This window comes from Lepeophtheirus salmonis, chromosome 12 (genome assembly GCF_016086655.4).
Source record: "Lepeophtheirus salmonis chromosome 12, UVic_Lsal_1.4, whole genome shotgun sequence".
NCBI lineage: Eukaryota > Metazoa > Arthropoda > Copepoda > Siphonostomatoida > Caligidae > Lepeophtheirus > Lepeophtheirus salmonis.
Window position 1 is genome coordinate 11,038,756 of NC_052142.2, and position 11,387 is coordinate 11,050,142.

Below are 11,387 nucleotides of genomic sequence, written 5' to 3' on the forward strand. Positions count from 1 at the left end.
TTACAATTGATAAATAAAAAACAATTTTAAGTGTTTATGTCATGAATATGCATTGCAATTGTAAGGGAACATAATTTATTATTTAGTATCAATGAAAACTGAAATAATCGTTCTCATATACAGTATTGTTACATAGTAAGCGCTTAGTGTAATCAGTAATTTGTAATGATGAAAATTTAAGTAGAATAATCATGCTAAAAAAAAGAAACCGAAAATTAATACGGTAACCCTGACATTTTGAAAAATATTCTGGAGGAGAAAAGTAATAATGCTCATGACGTTCCAGTATATCAGCTATAATCAGCTGTGACAAGGGAGGAAGAAGAAAAGGATATAAATAGTACATTTGTTAGAATTCTATCCCCAATTCTACTCTGAGTCCAATAAGAACTTACAATTATAACTCCACAATAATCCTTGGGGTCATGTCCCCTCTTTCATGAGCACACACGAATCAGGCTTTTAATATAAATGAATCTATTTAGGAAAGGATGTTCTCTAATCATGAATTAAATAATAATAATAACTGTTAAGGAAAAGAAAATTCATTCTTCAGATAACCAATTCCAAAAAAATGGGCCAGCTAAAATATACACCGGATTTTCCTTACTGATAATTTGTATATTGAATATTGATGTGGATATGAAAAAATACTAAATATACCAATAAAAGTATAGAATGAAAATGAGATTTAAGTTCCCTTTTATATAGTCCCAGAATTAGGAAACAAAATTTCACCAGGCCAATAATGGCTATGTCAGCGGGTATAATTTTTTGAAATGATGCCACTCGATAGATGAAAGCCTAAAGTTTACCGAATCCTACTCGTAGTTGACCTGAGGAGTCCTGAAGTTGACAAAAGTTAATCTTTTTTAAAGCACTAATAAGAAAAAGTCACTTTTGAATGTATTAGATAAATGAATACTTAGCTAGTGAAAGAGTGCAAGATACGGTATAGTTCATTCTTATGTTTTTACTTCATTGATATTTTTATTACAGATTATTATAGTGAATGTATTCAATATTAATACCGATATTGAAGAAATTCAATAAGGCAAGCAAATTTTGATAAAGGTTGAACAATATTATTTATGAAATAAATTATCCTTATAATCCCCACTGTTCAATTTTTGAATCCTTTTTTACTCTTTAGTTTTTATAAGAGTAATATTTATATCTTTTTCAATATTATCATTTACTTCATAACAGAGTTGTTCTGTCATGCACTTCAAAGTTTGACGAAATATAAAATGATCAAATTGTTGCTCTTCATCATAGTAAACGTCAATAATTTATACCAAATATATGTCTTCTGTTATTAGTTTTAAAATATTATAATTAGTGAATATATTCTTTTGGATTTTTTTTGTTTAAGATATAATTTCTATAATATATGAAAATATTGAATGGCGAAATGTAGACTCTAAGAAAAATATGCAACATACTGAATTTTTTAGAGTTCAATAGCTTGTAACTACTATGGCATTCTGCAACGAAAAAAACACACTTAATCTTTGACTAATGAGAGTAGTAAAAGAATCTTACATTTTTACTGCATACCTAGATATTTAGAAGTAAATAATTGGAATAAGTGTAAAGCGTAGTAAATTAATCAAATATTAAATATATTAGAAGTAATTTTGATAATATTGTAGAGAAAAACGCGTGCAAGGAGAAGCGGGGGGGGGGGATATACATATGGTATCATTGTTTAAAATACTGATGTGATTATCATCTGCCTGCTTTATTATGATTTTTGAGGGTATAACGAAAGTATTTATTAGCAAAATGTTTAATGAAGATATACTACGTATAATCGACTTAGACGTTTTTATCTCTTACAGTAGATTTGAAAACGTCACACTCTATGAAATTGTAATTCATTATGAAACTTATTCTCAGAATAATAGCTAATGAAACGACAAAGTAGAGTATTGGAAATATATTCGAAGTTCCAAGTTTAAAAAAGAAGGTTTATATTAAATATAATCTACATAATAAAAAATATACCATCATACATTTATGTTAAATATACAAAATTAAACAATTGGAATCATATAACTAATAACAATAAATTATATATACAGAATATTGAAATAATAGATTGATCCAATTGATATTTTCTTGTTTTTACACCGGAATACAGTTAAATATGTCATAACTTTAGGTTGCAAGACACAAACGAGACGTGGAGTTTAATCAAAAAGATAATCACCCCTCTTCTTCATGTGGAAGTTGCTATATACAATTGTGCACAAGATAGATATATCTCTACCAATGAGATCGAACTAATTATTAATAATAAAGTAAATGTCAATATCATAAAATTAGACAATAAATATACTAATAAAAAAATATTAAAAATAAATCTATTTGAAAGATTTAGAGCAAAAGCTAATTATGTAGTCATGTCCGGCGATATTACTCCTTATTAAGAGTTCCAAAAAAGATATTTTCCGCGTTATTTATGCTTATATAACAACATACTACTATTATGAAGGATATACACAATTGCTAATTAAAATGCTATACCCAATGTAACTACCCACGTTGTTGTGACCATTTAAGCAGTTGTTTTTACCTTTCATGAGTTTTCAGAACACTATTTCTTGGAGCTTATCAACCATACCTAAGCTTTAAGTGATAAATGAAGTAATATTTATTGACGATGTAATATTGGAAAACCTAATTATCATACCTAAGTCTTTAAGTGAAGAAACTAGTCTCAGACAAACTACCTGCGAACCATCCAAAGCTACTACCCCCGTTGTTTATCGACTATCACCATCTAATATTATATTAATATTTGAATAATAAAGGCAGGAATGATAACGTTCTTGATTGATAGAAGAAGATGTATATTATTTAATCAATGAAACACAAATAAGTACATATCTGGATTACACCATAATTTACAATTGATAAATAAGAAAATTATTTGAATTGTTAATGTCATTAATATGCCTTAAAATTGTCAAGGAACATAATCGATATTTAGTGTAAATAAATACTGAAATAATCTTTATCATATACAGTTTTGTTACATCGTAAGCATTTAGTTTGATCCGTAATTTATTTATTCAATATTGATTTGGAGATTCTAAATCCTCACGATCGAATTATATTAAAATATAATGACAATTGATTTAGTAGTTGAGAAAATGTCTTCCGACTCACTATTTTCAAAATTTGTTAAACTAAATTCATATTTTCCAATGTGACTTCTGAAGTTATAAGATCACTGATAATTTATCAACACATTTATCACGTAAAAACTATTTATGCATTAATTTAGGTAATAGCAAGGTTAATACAAATACAAGGTTAGACAATCATGTATGCATGATGCAGGACATTAAACAAAGTGTATTCAAAAAGTAAATAGTTGATCCAAATCTACAAGTCAGAAGATTTTGATTGAAATTTAGTTTTTTTTTTTCTATTAGCTTCTGAATTCTTAGCTGCTATTCTCTTTTTTTGTTCAAAATTGGATGTTAATTTAATTTATATGCATGACATTAAACAAAGCGAGTCCTTCCTCGCACTTTACTCTCACAACGGCGATAATGTCAGATTTTATAATGTCTTGCATCTTGTCAATGAATGTGGCAATAAATAAAGCTCTAGGATTTGGGGTGCCCAGTAAACTGTCTTTCTCTTCAGGAGTAGCTTTGATGTAAGAGAACATGGAGTGAGCATAAAGACAAGAGAGGTAGAGAAGGTCGGATGTAGTCGACAACCCCCCCTCTGGTCAATATGTCGATGAACTCTTTTAGGTATACATGCTGATTGGTTGGGCTACCGAAGGTTATTGAGTCCAGAGATGTGTCTCTGATGCCCATTAACTCTTGGTATGATGTGCAGCTGATCTTGTTGAAAGAAAAACCAATATACCAATAAACCAAAGTAGAGAGCATTACTCTCCCTTGGAACCTAGTTCCTGGGAGTCATCTGGTTGCCAGTTAAAAATTACAGATGCTGTTGTAGGCCATTGAACGTTTGAGCCATATGTGACGTGGTTGCAGCTTGAGTTTGCCTTGACGACGCTTTAGGAGTTGAGAGGTAGTATGGTTTGAATATATTGTTCTTGGATTGAATGGTAGAATTGATGATGACAAGGGTGAAGAGTCAACACAAAATAAATAATAAGCCTTCAATTTAATTTTATTTAATGGATTTGAGTGAAATCTGACAATCTTCTTCGTTCCTCGCTGTAGTCCACTATGGCAAAGGGATTTTCTGTAGAAACTTAGCTTCATATGCTTCACTACGACGTGGAAGATCCTCAATGGGTTTGAATGTTTTTTAATACAATGAAGACCTTGTCAAATTGCAGAATCAAGAATGTAGATTGTTTCTTTTTTTATATGATGGAAAATGTAAACAAAACATGCAACTACTTATACACTATGACGTCACTACTAAAAGTTTGGTGGAAGTCGCACATCAGTCGTGAACACGTTAATGTATAACCTTGTACTTCTATTAACCTTGGGTAATAGGAGAGTTGAATATGGTTTGCGTCTTAGCTGATAAAGACATCTAGAAAATTGTGCCACATTAAATTTTATGGTCCAAGATCGTTTTCTACTTTTGTCCAATGAAAGAAGAGTCTCACAAGTAATATTGGAATCGGAAGCAAGGATGAAGTGTCTGGAATTACATAAATAATTTAGCCTTATAAATGGATTCTGAGTTATAGATATGAGTTGTTTGTTATGTACATCAATTACATTTAAGGACTCTAATCAATGAAACAGTTTTCTAAGAATATTAGTAGACGAAATAGAAAGAACTTTTGAAAGAGTTTTAATCAAAGAGATGCAGATCTGGTATTCTCTCTTGCTTAGATATTATTGATTAGATCTATTTAAAATCAAATTTTTCATATACTGATTTGTAGATGAAAAAATGTATTTGTAGAAAAATAATTTATTAAGAATCAAATTTTTGCAAGTCTTATGTATGTCAGCTGATATAATTTTCTAAAAATTTGACTTTTTGGCGAAAACAAATATTTTGCGTTAATCGGTGGATGTAATCTCATATCATTCATGGCGTAGATGTACTTTAACTCAAACATAGGTTATTTCATCATCCATTGGTTCAAATAGTACACATATGTCACTAGATTTTGTAAGGAATCATTCTATATAAGGACCGAGGATACGTTTAATAAAGATGAATAACACTGGAATGAAATGTAAAGTGAGGAATAAAGTGATTTTATCATTCTGCATCTTCAGCTCTTCTATTGAAACTACTTTCAATGTCTACTCTATTTCATCGCCTAATATTCTTAGAAAACTATTTCATTGTTTAAAGACCTCTAGTGTCATTGATCCACATAAAAAACAAAACAGTCATATTTAAGAATCCATTTATATAAGGTTGTATTATTTCTGTAATTCTATATACTTCATCCTCACTTCCGATTCCATTATTACTTGCAAGACTCTTTCATTGGATAAAAGTAGAAAACGATCTTGGACCATTAATTTTTATGTGGTACTATTTTCTAGATATCTTTATCGGCAAAGGCGCAAACAATATTCAACTCTCCTATTATTCAAATATACTCAAATAGTTCATGACAACTCTAGATAAATATGTGAGTAAATTATGTCATATTTTTTCAAATTGTATATATAAGTATCTAGAGCCTAGCGTTCTTTGAACCCGCCCTAAGAATTACACTTTTGATCCCGTAGTACTTCGTGGTTCTCCCTTGAGAGGTGTGCCACCATTTGGAAAGCACAGTCCTGTTGACACTCACGTCATGAATCATATCTTATTCCCATTGATTCATGTATAGACTAAATACTATTTCGTCACTTTATGAGAACAAAAACTTTATTAAATGGAAATATTTAAACTTAAATTAAAAAGTATACCATATTTTTAAAAAAAATATTACGTAAATAGAGTGATGTTAAAATTTTTAATGCATAAATAATTATCAGAAATTGAATACATAATCCAAATTAAAAAAGGAAAACGACAAATCCAACGATGAAATATTTCTTACTTTACTCCCTCATACTACCTATATTGGCAAAAAAAACATCTCAAAGTTGGCTCAAAGGTATAAGCTTTTATAAGATTAGTTGAAATAAAAGATAAAAACTTCCAAACTCTTAATGGTCGTAAAAAAACAACAACAGCGACATAAAAAATCCTTATTCAGAGGATACCTTACATTCGTCATAACTAGACATTTCTTCAAATATAGATCCTAGAATATACTTATTAGAGGAAATACTTCCTTTATTTTGTAGAGCTTGTGACTCATTAACATGTTCAATCATGGAATTGGAACATGTTGAGTTAGGAAACTGAAATTGGTTGAAGCTAACTCCCGGTGATAAGGGGCTTATTGGACTCAATGGTCCCACATGTCCAGTAGAAATTGTAGGCGGTGAAGTGGAGAAAAGTGGACTTCCTCCGTATGGAAATTTTCTAGGAGAAAAAAGACGGATACTTCGACGCAAGAGTTAACATCGAAGGAGCAGAGTTATTTTTAATAAGATGTCCTCCAAGTATAACATCGGGACTTAGTAAACGCTACATATATAAAAAAGTATAAAGAGAAGATATCGATGTAGTTGTTAAAAAAAAAAACCTACTTTGGATGACTGATTAAATTGAGATGCCAGGCTACTGTCTTCATCTGTGTATAAGCTAGAAGTAGTCGGAGAATTCGACTCACATAATGAACCAGGTGACTTCTTATGCCCCAATGCACTCGAATTTTGAATATTAAATCCACAGTTATAACTTGAATCTCCATTTGAAAACCTTCTCGGAGATGTTCCGTTATATGATGAAACTGATTTCATTAATATACGTTGTTTACCAATTGGAGAATGTATATCAAATATTGAAGAGGAACGAATACTCGAAGAATCCGTATGATTATATTGATTACTTTGATAAATATCTAATGGTGAAAACTCACTGAAAGAATCATAATTTTGACATTGTAATGAAGTTTGATAACTTTTAGCCTGGTATTTAAGTCTTTCTGTAGATGAATAACAATTTTTAAAATTTGAGTGCTCAGAGTCAAAAGATGAGTTATAAATTTGAAGACTCTCCCGAGGCGGAAATGAACTTGGAGGCAAATATTCAGACTTTCCCTTCTTGGCAGATTTCGATTGTTGGTGAGGCTCCTCATTAAAACAAGATGACTTCGAATTTGTAATTATGCCAGAGCAAAACCTATCACTGAAGCTTAAATCATTGATTAATACTAGCGTTTTGCGCATGCCTTTGCCTCTAAGACTAATAGAGTCTCCAAATGCTTGTAGTAACGAATAAATACTAGAAAAACCATACGTGGCAGGATCTAAGGATTTCTTATATTTATCGGAATACAGTACTTCAAGATCCGACAATAAAACCCTTCCATTATTTTCCTGAAATTAATTGGAATAACTATATTAGAACTTTAATAAACTACCACTTACCTTAAGTAGATTTTGCACATTAATTAAACACAAGTGCTCAGACTTGAGGCATATATAATTTTGCTCATTATTTTCTTCACAAACTTCAATCCAATTTGATAGGTCATTCTTGAGATTTTCAAAATTTAAATGAGTATTAAAACTGAAACAACAAAATTAAATGTTTTGTTCTCAAACATATAATCATACTAACATATCTTTGTATTCCTTAAAAAAATCCTTGAGAAGCATTTTCCCATCTTTATTTGTTAAAATAGACACAACTTGTGCCGCCATAGTCCTAATATAACTACGATCGCTTAAAAAAATTTTTAACTCAGATCCAGTATCCTCAACACACAAGAAGTCCACAAATTTATTAAGAAGATTTCTTATAGTTTTCTCTCCATAGTTTTCAGGACGCAATTGATAGCCATATTGAATCATATAAGATTCACTTATTTCATTTAAGCTCAAGTATTGCTTATGAGAAGATCGAATCATTTCAGCAATTTGCTCACCAATAACTGCTAGTCTTTCAGAACCAGACAATTGAAGAAGACGCTCTCCATCACAATCCTCAGTAATTTCTACTATATGTGGAATTGCTTCAAATAACTCTATAAGTTTTGTAAATCCATAGTCAGCAACTCTGCATTGTCTTCCAAAATGGTGATGATAAGCAGGAATGAATTTATTAAATAATAAACAGCAATCAGGAGCATGTCTTAAAAGTTCCACACATTCCATAGAAAACTGAATAGTTCGTTCTATTTCATCAGAGGTTTGTTCCCTTTTGGGAATAGATATAATTTTGTCCTTACTACTACCAGTAACAACTATAGAAGTATCAGGGATTTCCCCTAAGAGATCCTCCACATGACAAACTCCATAATTCGAAATTTTGAACAATTGGCCAAATTCACCTTCATAAAGAGATTTAATTTCATCAACCAGAAACTGCTTGGAAGTTTGATTCTTAAGTATCCGAAGAATATCAGATATAAATCTTTTTACTTGAGATCGGTGGGACAAAGTAATAATCGCTCTACTTCCTTCACCAAGAATCTGCACAACATTTGGTAAAGCCTCAAAAAGATCTTTGAGTTTAGTATATCCGTAGTCTGCAACTCTACATTGTCTACCAAAATGATGATGATAAGTAGGTATAAACTTGTGAAAAGGCATTCTACATCCTGGACTGATTTTTAAGAGATCAACCAGCTCCCTTGAAAACAAAGATAGCTGTCCAGCTAATGGAGCTGGAGGTGTAGTTAAACCATTATACGAAATATTATTTAAATGGCTGCACGAGTATTCTGTATTAAAACTCTTCATTAAAGTAACTTTTTTGACACCGGAAACCCCATAGTGTATGGAAATTTCTTTGATACACGATAGAAGATGTTCCATTGGAACTCCATTATCGACGTCAATTTCCAATTCATAATCTGCATTGTAACACTGTACTATACTAGCAAGTGGCACAGAACCCCCATGAGACTGCGGTAAAACGCGCGATTAACATATCATTTAAGTACTTCAAATAATAAAATACCTTCAATAGAACCCTCATATTTTTTGAAAGTAAACTAAGTCTTATATTAATTAGAGGTAATTGGGTTTCATTTTCTTTTTCAGCCCAACCTTTTGATATAACTTTTGATGAATGTTTTGAACAAAAAGCAGGATCCAATTCAGATGTTGGAATATTTGACTGAGGAAATGCTGAGAATATGTATGAAGATATACAATCTTTATATTCAATGCCAGGATTAATGAGTGATACCATTCTTCCATTATCCTCGTCGCTCACAACGATAAAGTCTTTCATTTTGTACAAATCCGAAACACCAATAGAATTATGGTATCTTTTTTCAAACATTTCTCTAAACTTAAAAAGTTGCAACTTCCTGGTAGGGACCTCAGAAAGTAGTGACACAACCTTAGATTTAATAACATTAAGATTGTGTCCGTGACTGTAACTACTAAAACGAGGTTATGTTTAAAAAATATATAATAATTTTACAAATTAATGTTTGAAAAAAATATAATAATGAACAAATAACCTGTAAGAAATAACGATCCTTTTATATCCTACTTTCTTTCGATGGAGTCGTGAAATTGCAATTTGAGCATCATGAAGAGTTGGAACCTTAACGCATGCCGCCATATTTCCATCAGATTGAAAAAAGACAGACACCTGAGTGACATCAACATGGTCCCTAAAATCAAATTATATCAACTATGTGCACAATTAAATGTTATTGATACTAAAACTTGTTAATCATGAACAAAGCAACGAAAAATTAATTTTAGAGTCTTTGTTTTCATTCAGAATCGGTACCAAAATATTATTTTATAATTATTATTTGTGAAATAGAAAAGATAACAGTCAAATCGAATAGGACAAGTCGTAAATAAACAGATACAATCTAAAGATTAAGTATATTAAATCTCAATAAGTTAACCATAAGAGGGTCCATCAAATAATAATCATAAAAATAAACTTATCTTTATATATATAAATACAAAAACAAAATGAACCATCCATATATTTCTTATAAATCAATAAGTCATACATTTTATTACTTTAATATTAAAGAAATGAGGAAATTAATATATAAGAATAATTTATTTTTTAACAAGTTTATAAACTAAACTTAAATCTATCAATCTGTAGGTACAGAGGTATTTACATAAATTACCTGAACATGGAAGTAAGAATAATTTTCATCTCTCTTTGATCTATTGTTTGATCTAAATTTGTCACTTGCAATTCAATCAGACTTGGACTAATACTCTGGTAATAGCTTTTTGAGGCCTTGAGCTCACTAATTGATTGAGATGATATATTTGGATAAGGAATGTAGGTTGCACGATCACAAATTTTACTATTCCACATAGAACATGGAACATCAGAAGTAGAAAGTCTTCCAATATTTGAAGATTTTCTTGACAAAGGGCCCCACATTAATTTCTAAAATTGAACATAGAGTATTAATACAAAAAACATGGATAAAATATTAATACCCCATCAGATTTATCCATTTTACCAAAACTTGAAAACAATTTAAATATAAGCAAATACACCTCTAGACCAAAAGAAAGAAACTGGCATGAAGAGCATTTATTTTTTAAACATCTTGAAGTACTGATCAAAAACTTTCCTTTCCAAATTTTTAATCATTTACTGGTAAATATACGTAAAGTAAAGAAATATAATTTTAATGTAAGTCTAAAATATAACGATATTAGTGATATTATATTTAAATATTAAAGGATGATGAAGATGTGTATAAGAGATTTGATTCCATTTATACTTGTGATACTTCAATTCAAAATCATTCATGAGTGAAAAGCTTGAAAAAAATTATCAACATCAATAAACAAGTCAACACTTATTTTTCATCAGAGACCAAATCTAACTTTGTGTACTTATTGCGATAAATCCAAATCTGTTTTCAGTTTTTAATATCAATATTCATTAGTTTCTTTAAAAAAAAAATGAAATCTAAATTCCTTATATATAAGATCAAAAATAATAATAACAATTTGGTTTTCTTTTTTTAAATTTTTGTACAAATGAACGATGAACAGAAAAACAAAATAAACAGCGTTCATTTGTTATTCATGTACTTATTGTCTCTGGGGGTCGTTTTAAAGATGGGTTACCACATCTAACACGTCTAAGTGTATATACAAGTATATATATGATATTTTTGTGAAAGCAACTCTTCTCCCGATATCATTTATATATAATGATGAAAATCCAATGTAGAATGGGCATGTTAAAAAAAGAAATCGAAAATTAACATGGTAACATGGATTTTGGAAGAGAGAAAAAATAATGCTCATGATATTTAATTAGATTAGCTTCAATCAGCTGTGACAAGGGATGAAGGAAAAAAGGATAGAAACAAGGACATTTACTTGAAT

General features: G+C 30.1%; 1 protein-coding gene and 1 long non-coding RNA gene across 3 annotated transcripts; both read right to left on the reverse strand.

The window, feature by feature from the left end:
- Nucleotides 1–3,066: 3,066 nt before the first annotated feature.
- Nucleotides 3,067–5,835, reverse strand: LOC139906810 (uncharacterized). The gene is made up of 2 exons (XR_011782759.1): nucleotides 5,696–5,835; nucleotides 3,067–3,224 (listed from the first exon to the last, which is right to left on the reverse strand). It is a non-coding gene; the product is annotated as an uncharacterized lncRNA (long non-coding RNA).
- On the reverse strand, nucleotides 5,836–10,804 carry Marf1 (meiosis regulator and mRNA stability factor 1-like protein). 2 transcript variants are annotated; one of them, XM_040722062.2, is made up of 8 exons: nucleotides 10,482–10,804; nucleotides 10,157–10,428; nucleotides 9,518–9,673; nucleotides 9,007–9,436; nucleotides 7,663–8,951; nucleotides 7,470–7,611; nucleotides 6,627–7,418; nucleotides 5,836–6,564 (listed from the first exon to the last, which is right to left on the reverse strand). In XM_040722062.2, exons 1-8 carry the CDS (start codon nucleotides 10,497–10,499, stop codon nucleotides 6,460–6,462), a joined length of 3,204 nt encoding a protein of 1,067 aa, XP_040577996.1. In that variant the 5' UTR covers nucleotides 10,500–10,804; the 3' UTR covers nucleotides 5,836–6,459. The 2 variants fall into 2 exon arrangements, with proteins under 2 accessions (XP_040577996.1, XP_040577997.1); XM_040722063.2 differs by having other exon boundaries at nucleotides 9,007–9,433; nucleotides 10,482–10,636.
- Nucleotides 10,805–11,387: the final 583 nt, after the last annotated feature.

Bases quoted from the DNA above. Each gene is read 5' to 3' on its own strand.
- Marf1 (XM_040722062.2), bottom strand. The intron at 9,674-10,156 runs GTAATTTATGTA...ATTTGATTTTAG, and splicing joins ATTCTTACTTCCATGTTCAG to GGACCATGTTGATGTCACTC. The intron at 7,419-7,469 runs GTAAGTGGTAGT...AATTAATTTCAG, and splicing joins ATGTGCAAAATCTACTTAAG to GAAAATAATGGAAGGGTTTT.